The sequence below is a fragment of the Protopterus annectens genome, chromosome 1.part0, assembly GCF_019279795.1.
Source record: "Protopterus annectens isolate FY-2018-M chromosome 1.part0, PAN1.0, whole genome shotgun sequence".
Lineage (NCBI taxonomy): Eukaryota > Metazoa > Chordata > Ceratodontiformes > Protopteridae > Protopterus > Protopterus annectens.
Window position 1 is genome coordinate 290,587,264 of NC_056725.1, and position 14,979 is coordinate 290,602,242.

At 37.3% G+C, this 14,979-nt stretch overlaps 1 protein-coding gene across 1 annotated transcript in view; it reads right to left on the minus strand.

The window, feature by feature from the left end:
• The window catches only part of RHOQ (ras homolog family member Q), a 792,805-nt gene that overhangs the window by 286,552 nt on the left and 491,274 nt on the right, over positions 1-14,979 (minus strand). Inside the window, exon 3 of the mRNA XM_044059848.1 lies at positions 819-983. Coding sequence (XP_043915783.1) covers positions 819-983 — 165 coding nt within the window. The remainder of the gene's footprint in view (positions 1-818; positions 984-14,979) is intronic.

Sequence of the window (14,979 nt, forward strand, 5' to 3'; positions counted from 1 at the left end):
TGCCATCACACATCTATGTCATTTCAAGACTCACAATCTTCTTTTACTTTGGGGCAGATGGAAGGAATCATCAATAATTCCAGATGATATGAAACACAGTTCATGTTGCATTCCCCAGAAACTGAAAATAACTCACTGTTTAATGAAGGTTCATATCTAAATCAGGCTTGTTTGCCTGTAACGGATCAGAACACAGGCACTTAACTGATCTCTCTTCTTTTTTTCAACAACTGTATCCTAAGCTGTTCTCTCTTTTAACAAGCTCCACCTCAGTAGCCATCTTGGTTCACTGTAATTTGTGTACAACATGGGGATTTCTCTAAGAGTGGTATGAGAACCCAAATTTTAAATAAACCTTTTTAATTCATTATATCTGCCTCAAGTTACATAGCTGTAACGAGTTTCAAGCCATCTGCCTACTTGAGAATTATTCTATTTTGTCTATTTAAGTGAACTTGTCGTTAGGTCATTTGCAGACATGACTTGAGCCATACACAAAAAGTGACTATAAACAATCCAGAATAGGGACGGACACTGGCAAACTTCACACATAAGTTTAGCCAAAGGAGACAGACAACATAATACACTATTCTGCTCTTCTGTTATGCCTTACTGGTATCATAAGGTACTCTAGGTCAATGCAATGAAACTACAAGAAAAACTGTTTTATTTACTTAAATGTTCTTAGTCTTCTTTTGACAAGATACATAATTATTATCTGACCAGAAATATTAAAAGCAGACTAATATACATCAGCTTGAACAGTTTTACTATGAAAGAACCTTCATGTCCAGAAACAAAAATCAGAACCAGCATACCTGGGTTCCTATTAATAGAAATGGCACATTTGGTGCATATTCCTTTAACTCGGGCACCCACTCTTCCTTTACATTTTGGAACGAGGCAGGGTTCACTACTGAAAAGCAGATAAGGAATACATCTGTCATAGGGTAAGACAATGGTCGCAGGCGGTCATAGTCTTCCTGGGGAATTAAAAAAGAAAATAAATGAAGTGTACTGCAATAATGCCATCCCTCAATGTAACATTTATTTATTAAGTTTGCTGGCCAGAAATGTAAGCTGCTCCAAGTACCTTTCAGTTACATTTCAAGCCAGAAGCTAATATATACAAAGTGCAAATACATATACAACAGTCTAATTTAAATATGTAAAAGTTAAACAAGTTTTTATACGGAAATTCTAATCAGTCTACAGATTATTACATGCTTAGCCAAAAACTATACAGTGAAGAAAACTGAGAGTCAAACACTGCCTTGTGCCTGTAAGTTAAGCATCTTAACCAATCCAGAAAAGTTAAATAATACATACAGTGGATATAAAAAGTGTACACACCTCTGTTAAAATGCCAGGTTTTTGTGATATAAACAAAATGAGACCACAATAAATCATTTCAAAACTTTTCCCACCTTTAATGTGACCTATAACTTGTACAATTCAATTGAAAAACAAACAAATCTGGTGGGAAACGTGGGAAAAGTTTTGAAATTATTTATTGTGGTCTCATTTTTTTATACCACAAAAACCTAGCATTTTAACAGGGGTGTGTACACTTTTTATATCAACTGTATTTACAAACAAAACAAAAATATACACAAATAAAAAGCAAGACGTTAATAATTACATATTTATATATGAGATGTGTTCATAATCATTCTTTAGTAAGTAAGCATATAATTCTATGACTGCAGTATATCAAAATACTAGCACAGTGAGGGGCTGTTCTACATCAGTTGCTACACCAGATGAGTTTCCCTGTATACTAGAGGTCAGTGTAAAATGTATTAACTCCACCTGCTTCTTTCTGTGGTACAACATAAGCCTAAGTGACAGGAACTCTACTGTGAAGCTTGCATTTATGAATACAGCACGTATATTTTGAAGTGAAACCACTGCTTCATTTACTCCTACTGTATTAGCAGCATAGCAACACTAATCTGAGAAAAGAGCACTATACATGATAGAAAATACTGTTTGCAACTGCACATCCAACAGATTTTTATCAACTTTCCACAGACTTCCAGCTATGTTGCATCTCTCAAACTTTCCACCGATTGTGTGAGTTCCACCACCTGATTTTCTTTTTAAAGTAGGAATAATTACAACAGAAAACATTTCTTCAGACTGAAGGCAGTATTGAGAAGTGTAGTTCTGATCCCCCCCACAGCAGTTGTCTCTCCTATCTCACCTGAAGCTACCCTTGACAGTATTGCTATTCCTAAGATAACACGGGAACAATCCATTTTCTAGTACAGTTAAAAAAACAGCAGTGGATGTTGGTGTCAGAAATACAAACTATAAAAAAAAAACTCAACTATTTATTTGTTTGTTTAAGTCACAGCACACCCTCATGGAATTCAGACAAAAACATTCCAGTGATCTGTACGCAAAACTCTTTTCAGAAAATGTCTTCTAATGTCAACATTTGCTATATCAAATGTGCATCGTAGTAATACTACACTTTAAATAATTCAACACTATGTACCCCCTCACAGAATCAAAAAAGCAGGCTTTAAAAGTTGACAAGTTGCCAATTTTTCTGGTGATGTACGACTAAGCCCAGGCCATCGTAGTAATCATTACTTCAGTAGGGTTAGGGGTTAACAGAAGGCTCAACTTTCAAGTTAGTTATGCAACATGCCCAAATAAATTATCTGCAACGTATTTATTGTTATTATATATTGTTTTAATTTTCTTTCTTTCTTTCCTATTTTTTTTTGTTTATGGACAATCATGAGCAGTTTGCAAGATTATACCAGTCAGTAACATTTTAAACAGAACAGTCCATATGTGATGTGCCAGAATTGTTATCAGAGGATCACACATGTGTTACTGTGTTCATTACATTAAGCACATACTTAATTGAAGCCGGTTACTTCAAGACAGCTCTAGTCATAAAATCATAAGACTAGTCACTATGACACAAATAAAGTACATTTTTTTGAGTTTAAACTTGCCATGGCTAGGATAATTAACGTTGCTGTATGCTGTCCACTCTGCCCTCATTCCATCTTTTTCCCTGGACCACACACTACACGGGATCACTTTCAATCCTACTCTGAAAAAGAGGATTACTATAGCAATGACCAGCAACAGTGAAAGAGATTAACACTGGATGGGATCTGGCAAGTGCTGTAACGTGGTTCTGTGCTATAATTGGAAATCTACCTCTCCGATCACTTTACTACAATTTGATCTGTTAAGTAGGTCTTATACTCTTACAAAGAAGCAACCACCAACCCTTACATCCCTGAAGAATGAAAAGTTATTTGAGATAGTTTCAGGACATTGTGGAGAGGATAAATATGTGATTTAATTAGCTTGACAGCACCTGAAAGCTAAATATTGGGCCTCTTGACCTATTTCAAAATGTTAGAACTGGCAATCCAATTATGCTGTAGTGATAGGATTTATTAGAAGTTAGCTGAGCATGTATATAATATCTGTAGTAGTGACATCTGTTTTATATTGTTAATTTGTTTTATTTTATGTTTATGCTCTTTCCCTCTTTTTTATATTGCTTTACTTTGCTTTTCTCTATGTTTAAAACCAATAAAATTCAGTTAAAAAAATGACCAGCAACAGGATAAGCCCCACTGCTCCTGCGGCTGTAGCTCCTTTAACTCAAGTAAGTTTTGTTTTTTCCAAATAAATCAAAATGCTCTCATAGCGTTCTCCCAGTCCTGATAAATTACTCAGTTGGTGTTAACAAACAACCATCAACGAGCGTATTAAAACAAAAAGAATTGTTTTAATTTGTTCAAGAAAGTATCTTTCAAGCAAAACAGTTAAAAGTTAAGCACTTTTATCCTTATTGATAGGGTTTCATCAGAACTAGTTATCCATTACAAAATGCAGTTGCTCTATAACATGTTCAGTTGTCACATAACTTTAAGGAACCAATCAAAATTCAGTTGCCATCGAAAACTGGTAGAAGCATAAGATGAAATGTGATCTCAGTAGTCATTCAGTTGCCTAACAATGAAATCTCCACTCAAGTAAGTAGTAAATGAAATAAATATGTAAAAAAATTGTATGTTAGTCATACCAATAATGATTCCTCATACTGAAGTCTTAACAATCTTAAAAAAAACTTACATAAAGCTTAAGAAACAACTTTGAAAAAAGCTTGTAAAACTAATGAGACTTACTAAAAGCTTATATAAAAACTTATAAAAAAGTTACAGTGTTCAAAGTATCTCAATCTTCATTTTCAATGCAGATGTAATTTAACTTTTTATATTCTAAAAAGTTTTTCCAGTTTCCTCCCCTTTCATCAATAGGAGTGATCTCTAGGATGGCAAATACAAATTTCTTAAAACCTTAGCACGCCACAATTTAACTCATTATATTCTAAAAAGTTTTTCCAGTTTCCTCCCCTTTCATCAATAGGAGTGATATCTAGGATGTCAAATACAAATGTCTTAAAACCATAGCATGCCACAAAATGCTAATACAATGCACTGTTAGTGGTTTTGTTTTTTTATATTGTAGTTGTTTTTGTACATCCTTTCCCATAAGGCCCGATCAGGCTTTCTGACATAAAAAGTGGGACAATTGGTACACTTTGCTAAGTAAATCACCCCCTTGGTATGACAGCTCCCTTTAACTAAACTGATCTTAATGCTTGTGTAGCAATCCAATGTGATATTTGGGGGGGTCCAATAGGTCCCACATTTTTTGGTCCCAAAATCAGTATTATGTCTACCAGACTGATTGTGTTCTAAAAGTTTCTTAATGTTCATCCTTGTTTTGTGTATGAAGCTGGGTTTCTCTTCCAATTTACGGTAAACATAGTCATCCATCTTAAATATACTCCAGTTGTTCTTAATTATGTCTTTGATGTGCTTACTTTGTTCAATGTATTGGAGTATCAGAGCCTGTGAAAATTTGTTTGTAGAATTAGTTTTTGATGCAGTGGGTTTACTCGTCAATAAAGTTCCAGAGTGGAAGATTTGACCCTCAGTCCTTCAGTATTTGTTTCCCAATGGTGGATAATAATTTTTCTGGGTAACCCCTCTCTAAAAACATGCTGTGAATCTTCTCATGTTCTTCCTTAAAAAGCTTGAGGTTAGAGCACATCCTGGCAGCTCTGACTAACTGCTGTGTAACTAAGTTCTTTCTAATATGGTAGGGGTGAGTACTACCAAAGTTCAAATAGGTATTAGAAAATGTGGGTTTCCTATAAATCACAGTTTCAAATCTGTTCAGACTGATATCCTTGTAAATGGTCACATCTAGATAGTTTACACTGTTTTTACCCGTTTGGAAGGTAAACTTTTAAAAAATTGTCAGTTCATTCAAATATGAGATAAACTTCACTATTCTGTCGGGGAGGTGGGCCATTCCAGAAAATAAAAATGTCATCCAGGAACCTAGAATAAAACTTCCAGTGTAAAATGAAGCTTGAGTTTAAAATATATTCAAGTTCCCAGCTGTACATCATCAGGCTCGCATATACTGGGCACATGCTGCATCCAAGGCTACTCCCTTAAGCTGTTTATAATATTCTCCTTTGTAAAAATAAATTATGTAAATTAATTTCCATTAAATTTATAAGGAGGTTTATAAGCCTATTTTCTAGACTTGTAAGGCTTAAAAGAGCCGAGTGAAAGTACAAGTCCCTGTGTAAATGGTATTCAGCTGAATAAATCAATTACATCCATTGTTGTAAAATTAACACTGCCACTATAAAATTCTCGTTTAATCTTGTGTAAAATATCCCAAGAATCTCTTAATCATTTAGTCATGTGAGTATTTTATAAATCTAAATGCCCAAGTTACAATCAACAATTTATCTGCATTTATTGTAAAAAGTCATTCTTTATAGCCTTTCATAAAAAAAAATCCTCAGCTGTATAATTGTCATTCATTTCCAACCAATAGGAATTATTTTTAACCTAAACACACACACTGGTTTCTTTATTGTCCATCATACTTTTCTCATTCTACCTATTCTTTGCATCTTTAAACAACGTTTTTTTACATTTTGTGCTTCTTATAAACGCAACAAGGTACTGAATGACCATCAAACCAACCACAGAAACTGGGATGCTGCAACAATTTATTCTTCCGGTACCTCGGCTGAATGCCTTCAAAGGAATAATCACAGAAACAGTTGCTGCATCTTATATACTATGCATCACACCAATCAATTAATTAAATCAATTACAGAAAGTTAATAGATCCAAAGAGTTAAGGAGACCCTACATATATAAATACCATATAAGAAAGTTACCTAGAAAAACAACATCAAAAAACAGTCACAATATAGATGTAAAAAATTACAATAATAACTTGTAATTAAATAGTAAGATTAATTTCTAAATTCAAACCCCTTGGTTTCAAGGTACCAAATTTCAATATGAATCTACTTTCCAGATTCAACAAATTTTGCAAATAATTTCCAGCATTATATAAATTGGGTTTAGCTAAAGCACAAAAAATAAAGAATCCATCATACCATTGTGAACTGTATTGAAGTGTTCAGAAATCGGACTGTCCATCCTAACATTACGAACATTGCCCATGTGTTCCAAAATACGTATCTTCAATTGGCGTTTGGTTTGACCTATGTAATATTTGGGTGGAACACATCCACAACCAACAATATACACTACCCCAAGGGGTTTGAATTTAGAAATTAATCTTACTATTTAATTACAAGTTATTATTGTAATTTTTTTACATCTATATTGTGACTGTTTTTTGATGTTTTTCTAGGTAACTTATATGGTATTTATATATGTAGGGTCTCCTTAACTCTTTGGATCTATTAACTTTCTGTAATTGATTAATTAATTGATTGGTGTGATGCAAAGTATATAAGATGCAGCAACTGTTTCTGTGATTATTCCTCTGAAGGCATTCAGCCGAGGTACCGGAAGAATAAATTGTTGCAGCATCCTAGTTTCTGTGGTTGGTTCTTTATTCTGCTGTTCGATGGTTTTCTACACACTGAATGACCATCCCAAGATATGACATTCTTTCAACCTTTTCTTACAGTGTCATTACCCAATCCACTTCCTTACTCTTTCTCGTCTTCCTTCTGATGTTTTTTTCAGTGCCACAAAGCACAGGCATGATGAGAAAGCTAGAAAAAGTAGCCTATTATATCACTTTTCATATTTTCTTCTTGCTTCTTTAAGAAATCCTAACCAGTGCCTAATTTCAGCAGCTGTACACAACAACGAGATAGGTACATTTACCTGCAAATATGTGCGTGCTCATGAGCACATGCGCACACACACACATATATATATATATATATATATATATATATATATATATATATATATATATATATATATATGGGTCTACCTGACAACACCGACGGGCTAAAACACCGACAACAAAATCACCGGTACTACAGTCAACAAACAAAACAAATCCCCTGTCCAAAAAAGCACACACGCAACACAAGCACACCAAAAACCTTACAAACCTACACTGAACCTTACATACACAACTATCTATGCACTAACCTTAACCCAAACCCTAACCCTAAGGTCCGTCACTATCGCACATTCACCTAACCTGTGCCCTAACCCTAACTCACTTAGCCCACCCCTATCCCTAACGTCTGTCACTATCGCACACTCACCTGACCCATGCCCTAACCCTAACTAACTTAACCTGCCCCTAACCCTACAGACCATTGCTATCACACACTTACCTTACCCACACCCTAACCCTGACGTCCGTCACTACTGCATACTTACCCACTAGCGCTCGTTTGACATGTCGGTGTTCTCAGCTTCGGGATTCTCAACTGTCAGTCTTCTTCATTGTCAATCTTCCGGTGTCAGTCTTCTCGTCGGCGTTTCAAGTTTTCGGCGTTATTAGGTAGACATATATATATATATATATAGATAGATATATATAGATATATATAGATATATATAGATATATATACACACATGGTTCCCCTTTACAATCCCAAATTACTGAATGCTCGAAATTCAGTAACTTGAGACTGTAAAGTCAAAAATGCAGAAGTGCAAATCTGCATAAGCGCAAATTTAAATATCTCGAATTCGCGCTTATGCATGTCAGCTACGGCACGGGAAGTGTGTGAGTTGGAATGGTTTATGGAAGTGAAGGTAAGTGAGTGTATGTGTGCGTTTTGTAAGTTGTGTCTGTGGGTTAGGGTAGGGAGGTGGAAGTATGAGTGTGAGTGTTGGATGTGTCTGTGTATGTGTGATATGGTTGTGTGTGAGGCAGTTTAAAATGTCTGTGTGGTTTTTTTTGTATTAGTGCAATCTCAGAATTAGAATATATAAGTGGGGGGTGTAGGGTGTGCAGGGGGGCTTGTCTCCCTGCGTACATGTAGTGTAGGGCTTCTACTTTATGTTATGTGGGTTGTATGGTGTGCGTGTTGTGTGGTGTATATGTTCTGTTTGTTCGGGGTTTTTGTTTTCGTGGTTGTAGTTTTCGGGATTTTTGTTGATTCGACTTTATAATTTTGAGTTACTGACTTTCGAGCATTCAGTAATTCGATATTATGAAGGGGAACCATATACACACATACACACACACACATATGTGTGTGTGTGTGTGTATATATATATATATATATATATATATATATATATATATATACACACACACACACACACACGACACGAGTTTTTTCTTACTAGAGTTCTTAACCTTAAAATTGGGTACCATAGCCTAAATACAGGTCTGCAGCATCCAGTATTCCAGCTACAATTTAACTGTGTTTTTCTGCAAAAAAAAAAAAAAAAAAAAGTTATAAGCTTGTTTTCTACCTTTCTTGTTACTAGAGTAGTCCAGATACAGATTTTCTGTATCCAGGACTGTTTCTTAAGTTTCTGAGTTCTCCAGACCTTTCTGTGTTAGAAGGAAGTCTTCCAGCTTATCAGTGGGAGTGGTAAACACTAGGTAGCCTATCTACCACAGGAGGAGGAGTTTCCAGCACTGAAATTGTAGTTTATTGGCCGTTTGGGCAGTTTTTCTATCCCTTTCAACTTTCTGGTTGAAAAGCCTGTGTTTGCATGGGTTTACGCTTAAGATCCGTGGATCCTGTTTTGACATCCTGCAGACTACAAGAGCAACAAAAAGGAGAAAGGGAGATTTTAAATGCCTCCATTTTGATTTTTTTCTGATTATACTGCTTTCTGCATTTAAGTCATTTTTTTCATTTAACTGCATTTATTTTAACTATATTTGCTTTAATATTGCTACACACTCAAGTGTGCTAGCTTGCACTGCATTTAAAGTATATTACCGGTGCCAGAAAGTTTGCTCTTCAATTTTTCCCTTAAGATCTTGCTAGATCTCTTCTCTCTTGCACTCTAATTAGCTTATTTACCTAGCACTTCATCACGCTTTTTGTAGCAATTACTGTAGCACACAAGTGCTATCAGCACTAGATGTCCTATAAAGGAAACAGCTCCAGTACATAGTAATGACGACCATCCCTCCTGGCATGTCTAAAGGTAAGTTTCCTGTGCTTTCTCCTATTAACCTGGTGAACTTGGGCATTCTGAGGCAGTGTAGCAACTGCCCATGTACACAGACAACCCTCTTCTTTTACCTCCCAACCAGGGTTGTCAGATGTCCCTATTTCAGCAGGATTGTCCCGAGTTCAACACAGAAATCCCGGGTCCCTTTGTAGGCTATAAAAATCCCAATGGCGATTTAAAATTGACAGCTCCGTTGGGTTCCTCCGGTTCCACCGTTCTGATCCTACTCCAAGATGAGGGTGACTTCCTGTATGTTGCCTGGCTGTGCACTTGCCTTGTATGTACATACGTACCCTTTTTGTCATAAGTTCTCGTCATGCTGTGCGTGGGTGGGCGTGATAAGGCTGCATGTTCCTTCTGCTCTGCTGTGTCATGCTACAGCTACTAATAACTAGCTCAGACAGACTGCTTAGTGACTGTGTGCATAAAGAGGGAGTCTAGACGACGTGAAGGAGTGAAGTTTTAACTGAGGTTTGTTTCTAAAGTTTCTGGCTGCCTGAGGGACTGTCTGATGATTCCAAGTTTCCGACTCTGAGTGACGAGTCCACTGTGCTGACTGCTGTCCAACTTTGTTTTCAAATTTCAGCCTGAGCCTGAGCAAGCTAACAAATTACGACGACACCTGGATGAAAAAAGAAAGGTAAATTATAATGAAGGGGCAGCTGAAACTGATAGTGTTTGTATTATGTACCCAGCTGCTGCAGAGCTTAGTTCAAGACTGGTTAGGATAAGGAAGATCTTTTTAGAGGTGGTTTGCAACTTTGGAAGAATTTTTTTTTTTATGCTTAGGCTAATGTAATGATAGGAATAGCCATTCTTTTAGTAATGGATTTTCTGGTTGCAACTTGCAGCAGGAGGTGACTGAAAGGAGGATATTTTCCAAACCCAGAAAATAGGGTCTTGATTTGAAGCAATAATGCATGCTACTGTGCTTGCCTTGCAATTTGCATACACCTGCAGTTTTAAAAAGAGGAAAACAAAAAAGTCAGCTTAGTCAACTAGACTCTATTTACCACATTTACACCTCTGAGGAGTGTACTTAAATGGAGAGCAAGGGAATTATGCTATGATAGGTCATCCCACTGTTTTAATATTAGAAGAAATTGCAGTGCTCTAGAGGTAGACTGGGCTGCTGGAGGAAGCAGTGAAAAGCCATTCTGCTTTAGATGATAATGTGCATGATACACCCTGAAATAAAGTAAAAAAAGCTGTGGATTGACTCACTGATGGAGTGTGTGTGTGACTGTGTGTGTGCATATATATGTTTTTATTTTAAGAAATTTGTGTTTTAATTGTTATTAATCAGTAAGTCTTTTTCTTTATGGTTGGAGTTGGACTAAGGTTTTGTATAATGCTGCTGCTACCAGTGAGCCAAAATATATTACTTTTGTTATTTATGTATTTGAATATTCATTTGATCACAACCAGACACATGACATTTACACTGTCAGAAGGGAGTCAGTAAAGTTGTAGTAGCTGGTAGTTATCTGTTTGTGAGTGGTGCTGTGTGTGTGTGTGTGTGTGTGTGTGTGTGTGTGTGCGCTCATATGCACTTACACGTGGAGTGTCAGAAAAATATATATTAGTAATATGCTTAGTGCATTTAGAGCTTGAAAAGGATTAACACATTTATTCTATTTTACACTGCATAAATCTGTACACATTGCAGAAGCTTTCTGACCTTGTATTGTCATGAAATATGTGCAGCTAAAATCTTTGCTTATGCCTTGGAAATTTACTGAGAAGCAGATGATTTCTGCTTGTGTCAGGAAAATAATGAATAGAACAATACCACTTGTAAAAATGTTATGAAACTTAGACAAGGAATTCCGCTTGTGCTGTGAGAAAATACACAGCTGCAGAAGCTATAGATAATTAGAACAAAGACTGCTTGAAAATATGAACTGCAATCAGCATTTGCCTGTGTCTGAGCTAGAAAAGTACCTTGAAATGTAACACATGCATTAGAAACATACAATAGAAGCTTGTAACGGGCTAGTGCCCACCAAGGCCAAGTTGTTTTTCTCAAAAAGTTTTTCATAAATCCAGTCATGTCAGCAGAAAATCTGAGTAACATCTGCTGTAGAACAATACTGAAAGTTGTGTTTGATTACGTCAGCTATAGAAGGCCATGTCTTGTAAAACAGTATAAGAATAGCATACTTCCTGTTAGTAGTTAGGCAAAATCCTGTATTTGCATGTTTTTGTCTCCTTGCTGCAAGTTATTAAATGTGCCTTAACTGGACCTTACGTGTATTGGTCTTTGAAGTTTTTTCCTTTGACACATTGGTCCTTCGGACCGGAAACCCTCACTTCACCTCGGATCAGACAGGCCAGGTGGCTTGAAACCGTACAGGGAAGAAACCACATCGGTTCTTCCTATTTGAAAAGCCCTCCGACTGAATTGTCGTACAAAAGAGGCCAGCCACTTTCTGATCTGCGACTGAAGGATGGGTTTACACGAACCAGGTGATCAATCACGAAGGCTCAGGTAAGGTGAATCTACCTTTTCTTTCTGTTTTAGATCAGGGACTAGATTTGTATCGTTTTGTTGAGACTTTGTTTTTACAAGTCAGGGATAAAAAGATTACTGTCTTGTCATAGATCAGGGAAACAGAGCAGGTAGGCAGTCATTCTGAAGAGACTATAACAAAATCAGTGATACCACGTTAAAAAATGAGTTATGTAACGATTAAAAGGGTAGAACAAAATGGGTAATAATTTCACAAAAAGGTCCCAAAATTCGCCGTTAACCGAAGACGCGAAATACATGCAGTCACAGCGTGCTGATAATATTAAATACTATTCAAAATGGGTTAATAAGTATGAATTTGACGGTAAATTAGAAAAATCCTCGCTTATCAAACTTGTCAACCAGCTTAAAACTGATTCTAAAGGTCGGGTAAAAAAACGTCAATTAGGAATTCCTCAGGCACACAGGTGGATTGAGGAAGTAAACCGTAGGGAACAAAAGAATAATAATTCAAAAGCAATGTTTTTAGATAAGGAGGACAATAACTTAGTAATAGCATCGGCCCCTCCGCCTCCCTTACCAGAATATGAAGCAAGTGAACAAGTTAGTCCACCCCCGCGATATCCTGCTGTCACTGTAAATAGAGACACTACAAAAGCAAAACCGTTTATTAGAGATCCCATCAAAACCAGGTCTCGAACACGGGCAGGTAATTCAAAAGGGGACATTGAGCTATATGAAATGGGTAGGAATTCACAATCTATGAGTGAAGAAGAAGTATGCCCACATATAGAAGTGCCTGATCCTCAGGGAGAGCAAGAAGGTCAGGACCCAACTATCCTAGTATATAGACCCTGGACTCCGGAAGACATCCGGAAAGCCACTGAGGGAATTCCCCATCCAAAAGTTAATTTTAGAAAGTTCTTAGAAGATTTGCAAGGAATGAGGCTAAGTTATAATTTAAACGGAAAAGAGGTAGAAAAAGTAGTCAGACAAATTGTGGGACCAGATTGGCACATGATTAATGGCGACTGGAATCCCAGTGACGCTGCACACAGGCCCCTCCCACATAGCAGCACAGAGCTAGACAACAGAGTGAAAGGTCTTACAGACCTTATCTCTGAGAAATGGAAGCTTATGGCAGACTGGACTTGCATTAATCAATGCATCCAACAAGAAGGCGAAACTGTTGACAGATATTATGCCAGACTGTTAGAATGTTTTAATAACCATTGTGGAATGCAGGTTCCTGAAGATCAGACACAAGATTCCCCATATGAGCAGCAGTTAAAGAATGCATTTTTGAAAGGCAGCATTGCACCCATAAGCAGTTTTATTACAAAGCACATGGTAGATCATCGTACAAGCAGATTACAGTCATTACTTGAATATGCTAGGCATGCCGAAAGGCATTTTAATAGCAAAAAGAAAAAGAAAGCCCAAGTATTTTCTGTAGAAGATGGAGCAGAAGTTTATGTAGTACAGTCCGGGAAAAAGGGCAAGAGAAATGCCCAGGGAAACAAACAATCTGATCATCGATCAGAGGACTTTGAAGGGCAAAAGAAAAGGGGTGAATGTTTCAAATGTGGTAAAAAGGGACACTTGGCAAGGGATTGCAAGAAAAACAAGAAGGCAACCACAGAAGACAAGGAGGGTGAGGACTGACTGTATGATAGTCAGGAATCACTAGAAGGGGATAGCAGAGATATGACAAATGTAAATGTGATAGAGGGAGTAGAGAATGTGACAGAAGGAATGGAGGAAGTGCAGGAAGTTACGGAGAGTGAAGAAAATGAAATATTGGACTTAGCTTTATTGAGCTTAGAGCTCTATTTAGCAGACATGAAACCGGAAATTACACTCCTGGTAGAAGGGAGGGAAGTCAGATTCTTGTGTGACTCGGGGGCATCACGGACCCTGATACATCCCTCCAAACTGCCAGAGAATTCAGAGTCACCTGATTACATACTTGTGAAAGCAGCTAATGGACAGCTGTATCGGGAGCCCCTCTCCCATAATATTGCAATAACTGATCCTGTTACAGGATTGACCCAGAAAAGCAAAATTGTTGTTTCTGCAAAATGCCCAGTAAATCTCTTGGGCAGAGACCTTATGCAGCTATTTGGTATAGCAGTAGTTCCGACTATGCAGGGTATGGAAGCACAGCGACAAATTGATACCTTTGCAGTGCAATCGGAGGGTGAAATGTTTTATTGGTACAGCCAGGACATGGTTATGACTGGTCCAGGGGCAGTAACCGAAGAATTGATGAATGTAGTCATCAGCAAGTTCCCCTCCCTTGACATTGATAAACAGCATTTGTTGCACTGTACTCTGTATTATTGTAACACACCAGGACCTGATAAGGAATATGAGCAAGAATTGTTTAGAAATCGTGCAAACAGATTGATATTACGTAATCTGTACTGGGACACAGAAGGGAACAGTGTAGCCAGCTGTTCATTGCCCCAGGAGTTCTTTGCATCATAAATCTAATTGATTACCACATGTTAGCTTAACTAAGGACAAGAATGTAAAATGGGTAGACTTAGGAGAAAAAGTCATGAGATGGGAAAAACAGACAGAGTTAGAACTGTCAGAACAGGGAATACAAATGCAGAAGTTGAATTGGATAACTCAGACCCACCCAGCTGTACACTTGCAGTCTAGCAAGGACAGCTGATTAGCTCTCCTAATGAAGGAGGAAGAGAATGCCTTACAGAATATACCAGGAACTCTTTGGTCAACAGGAAAGTCAGATGTAGGACTTATTCGTACAGCGGGACCATTTATTATTTTGCCAAAGTCAGCATTTAGACCACAGAAAAGACAGTATCCCTTAAGAAAAGATGCAGAGGTAGGAATCAAACCTATTACAGCAGCTTTACTTAAGGAAGGGGTGCTGGTGGAATCTCCTGATTCACCATGTAACACGCCCTTATTTCCTGTTAAGAAAGCAAATGGAGAATGGCGTATGGTCCAAGATTTACAAGCTGTAAA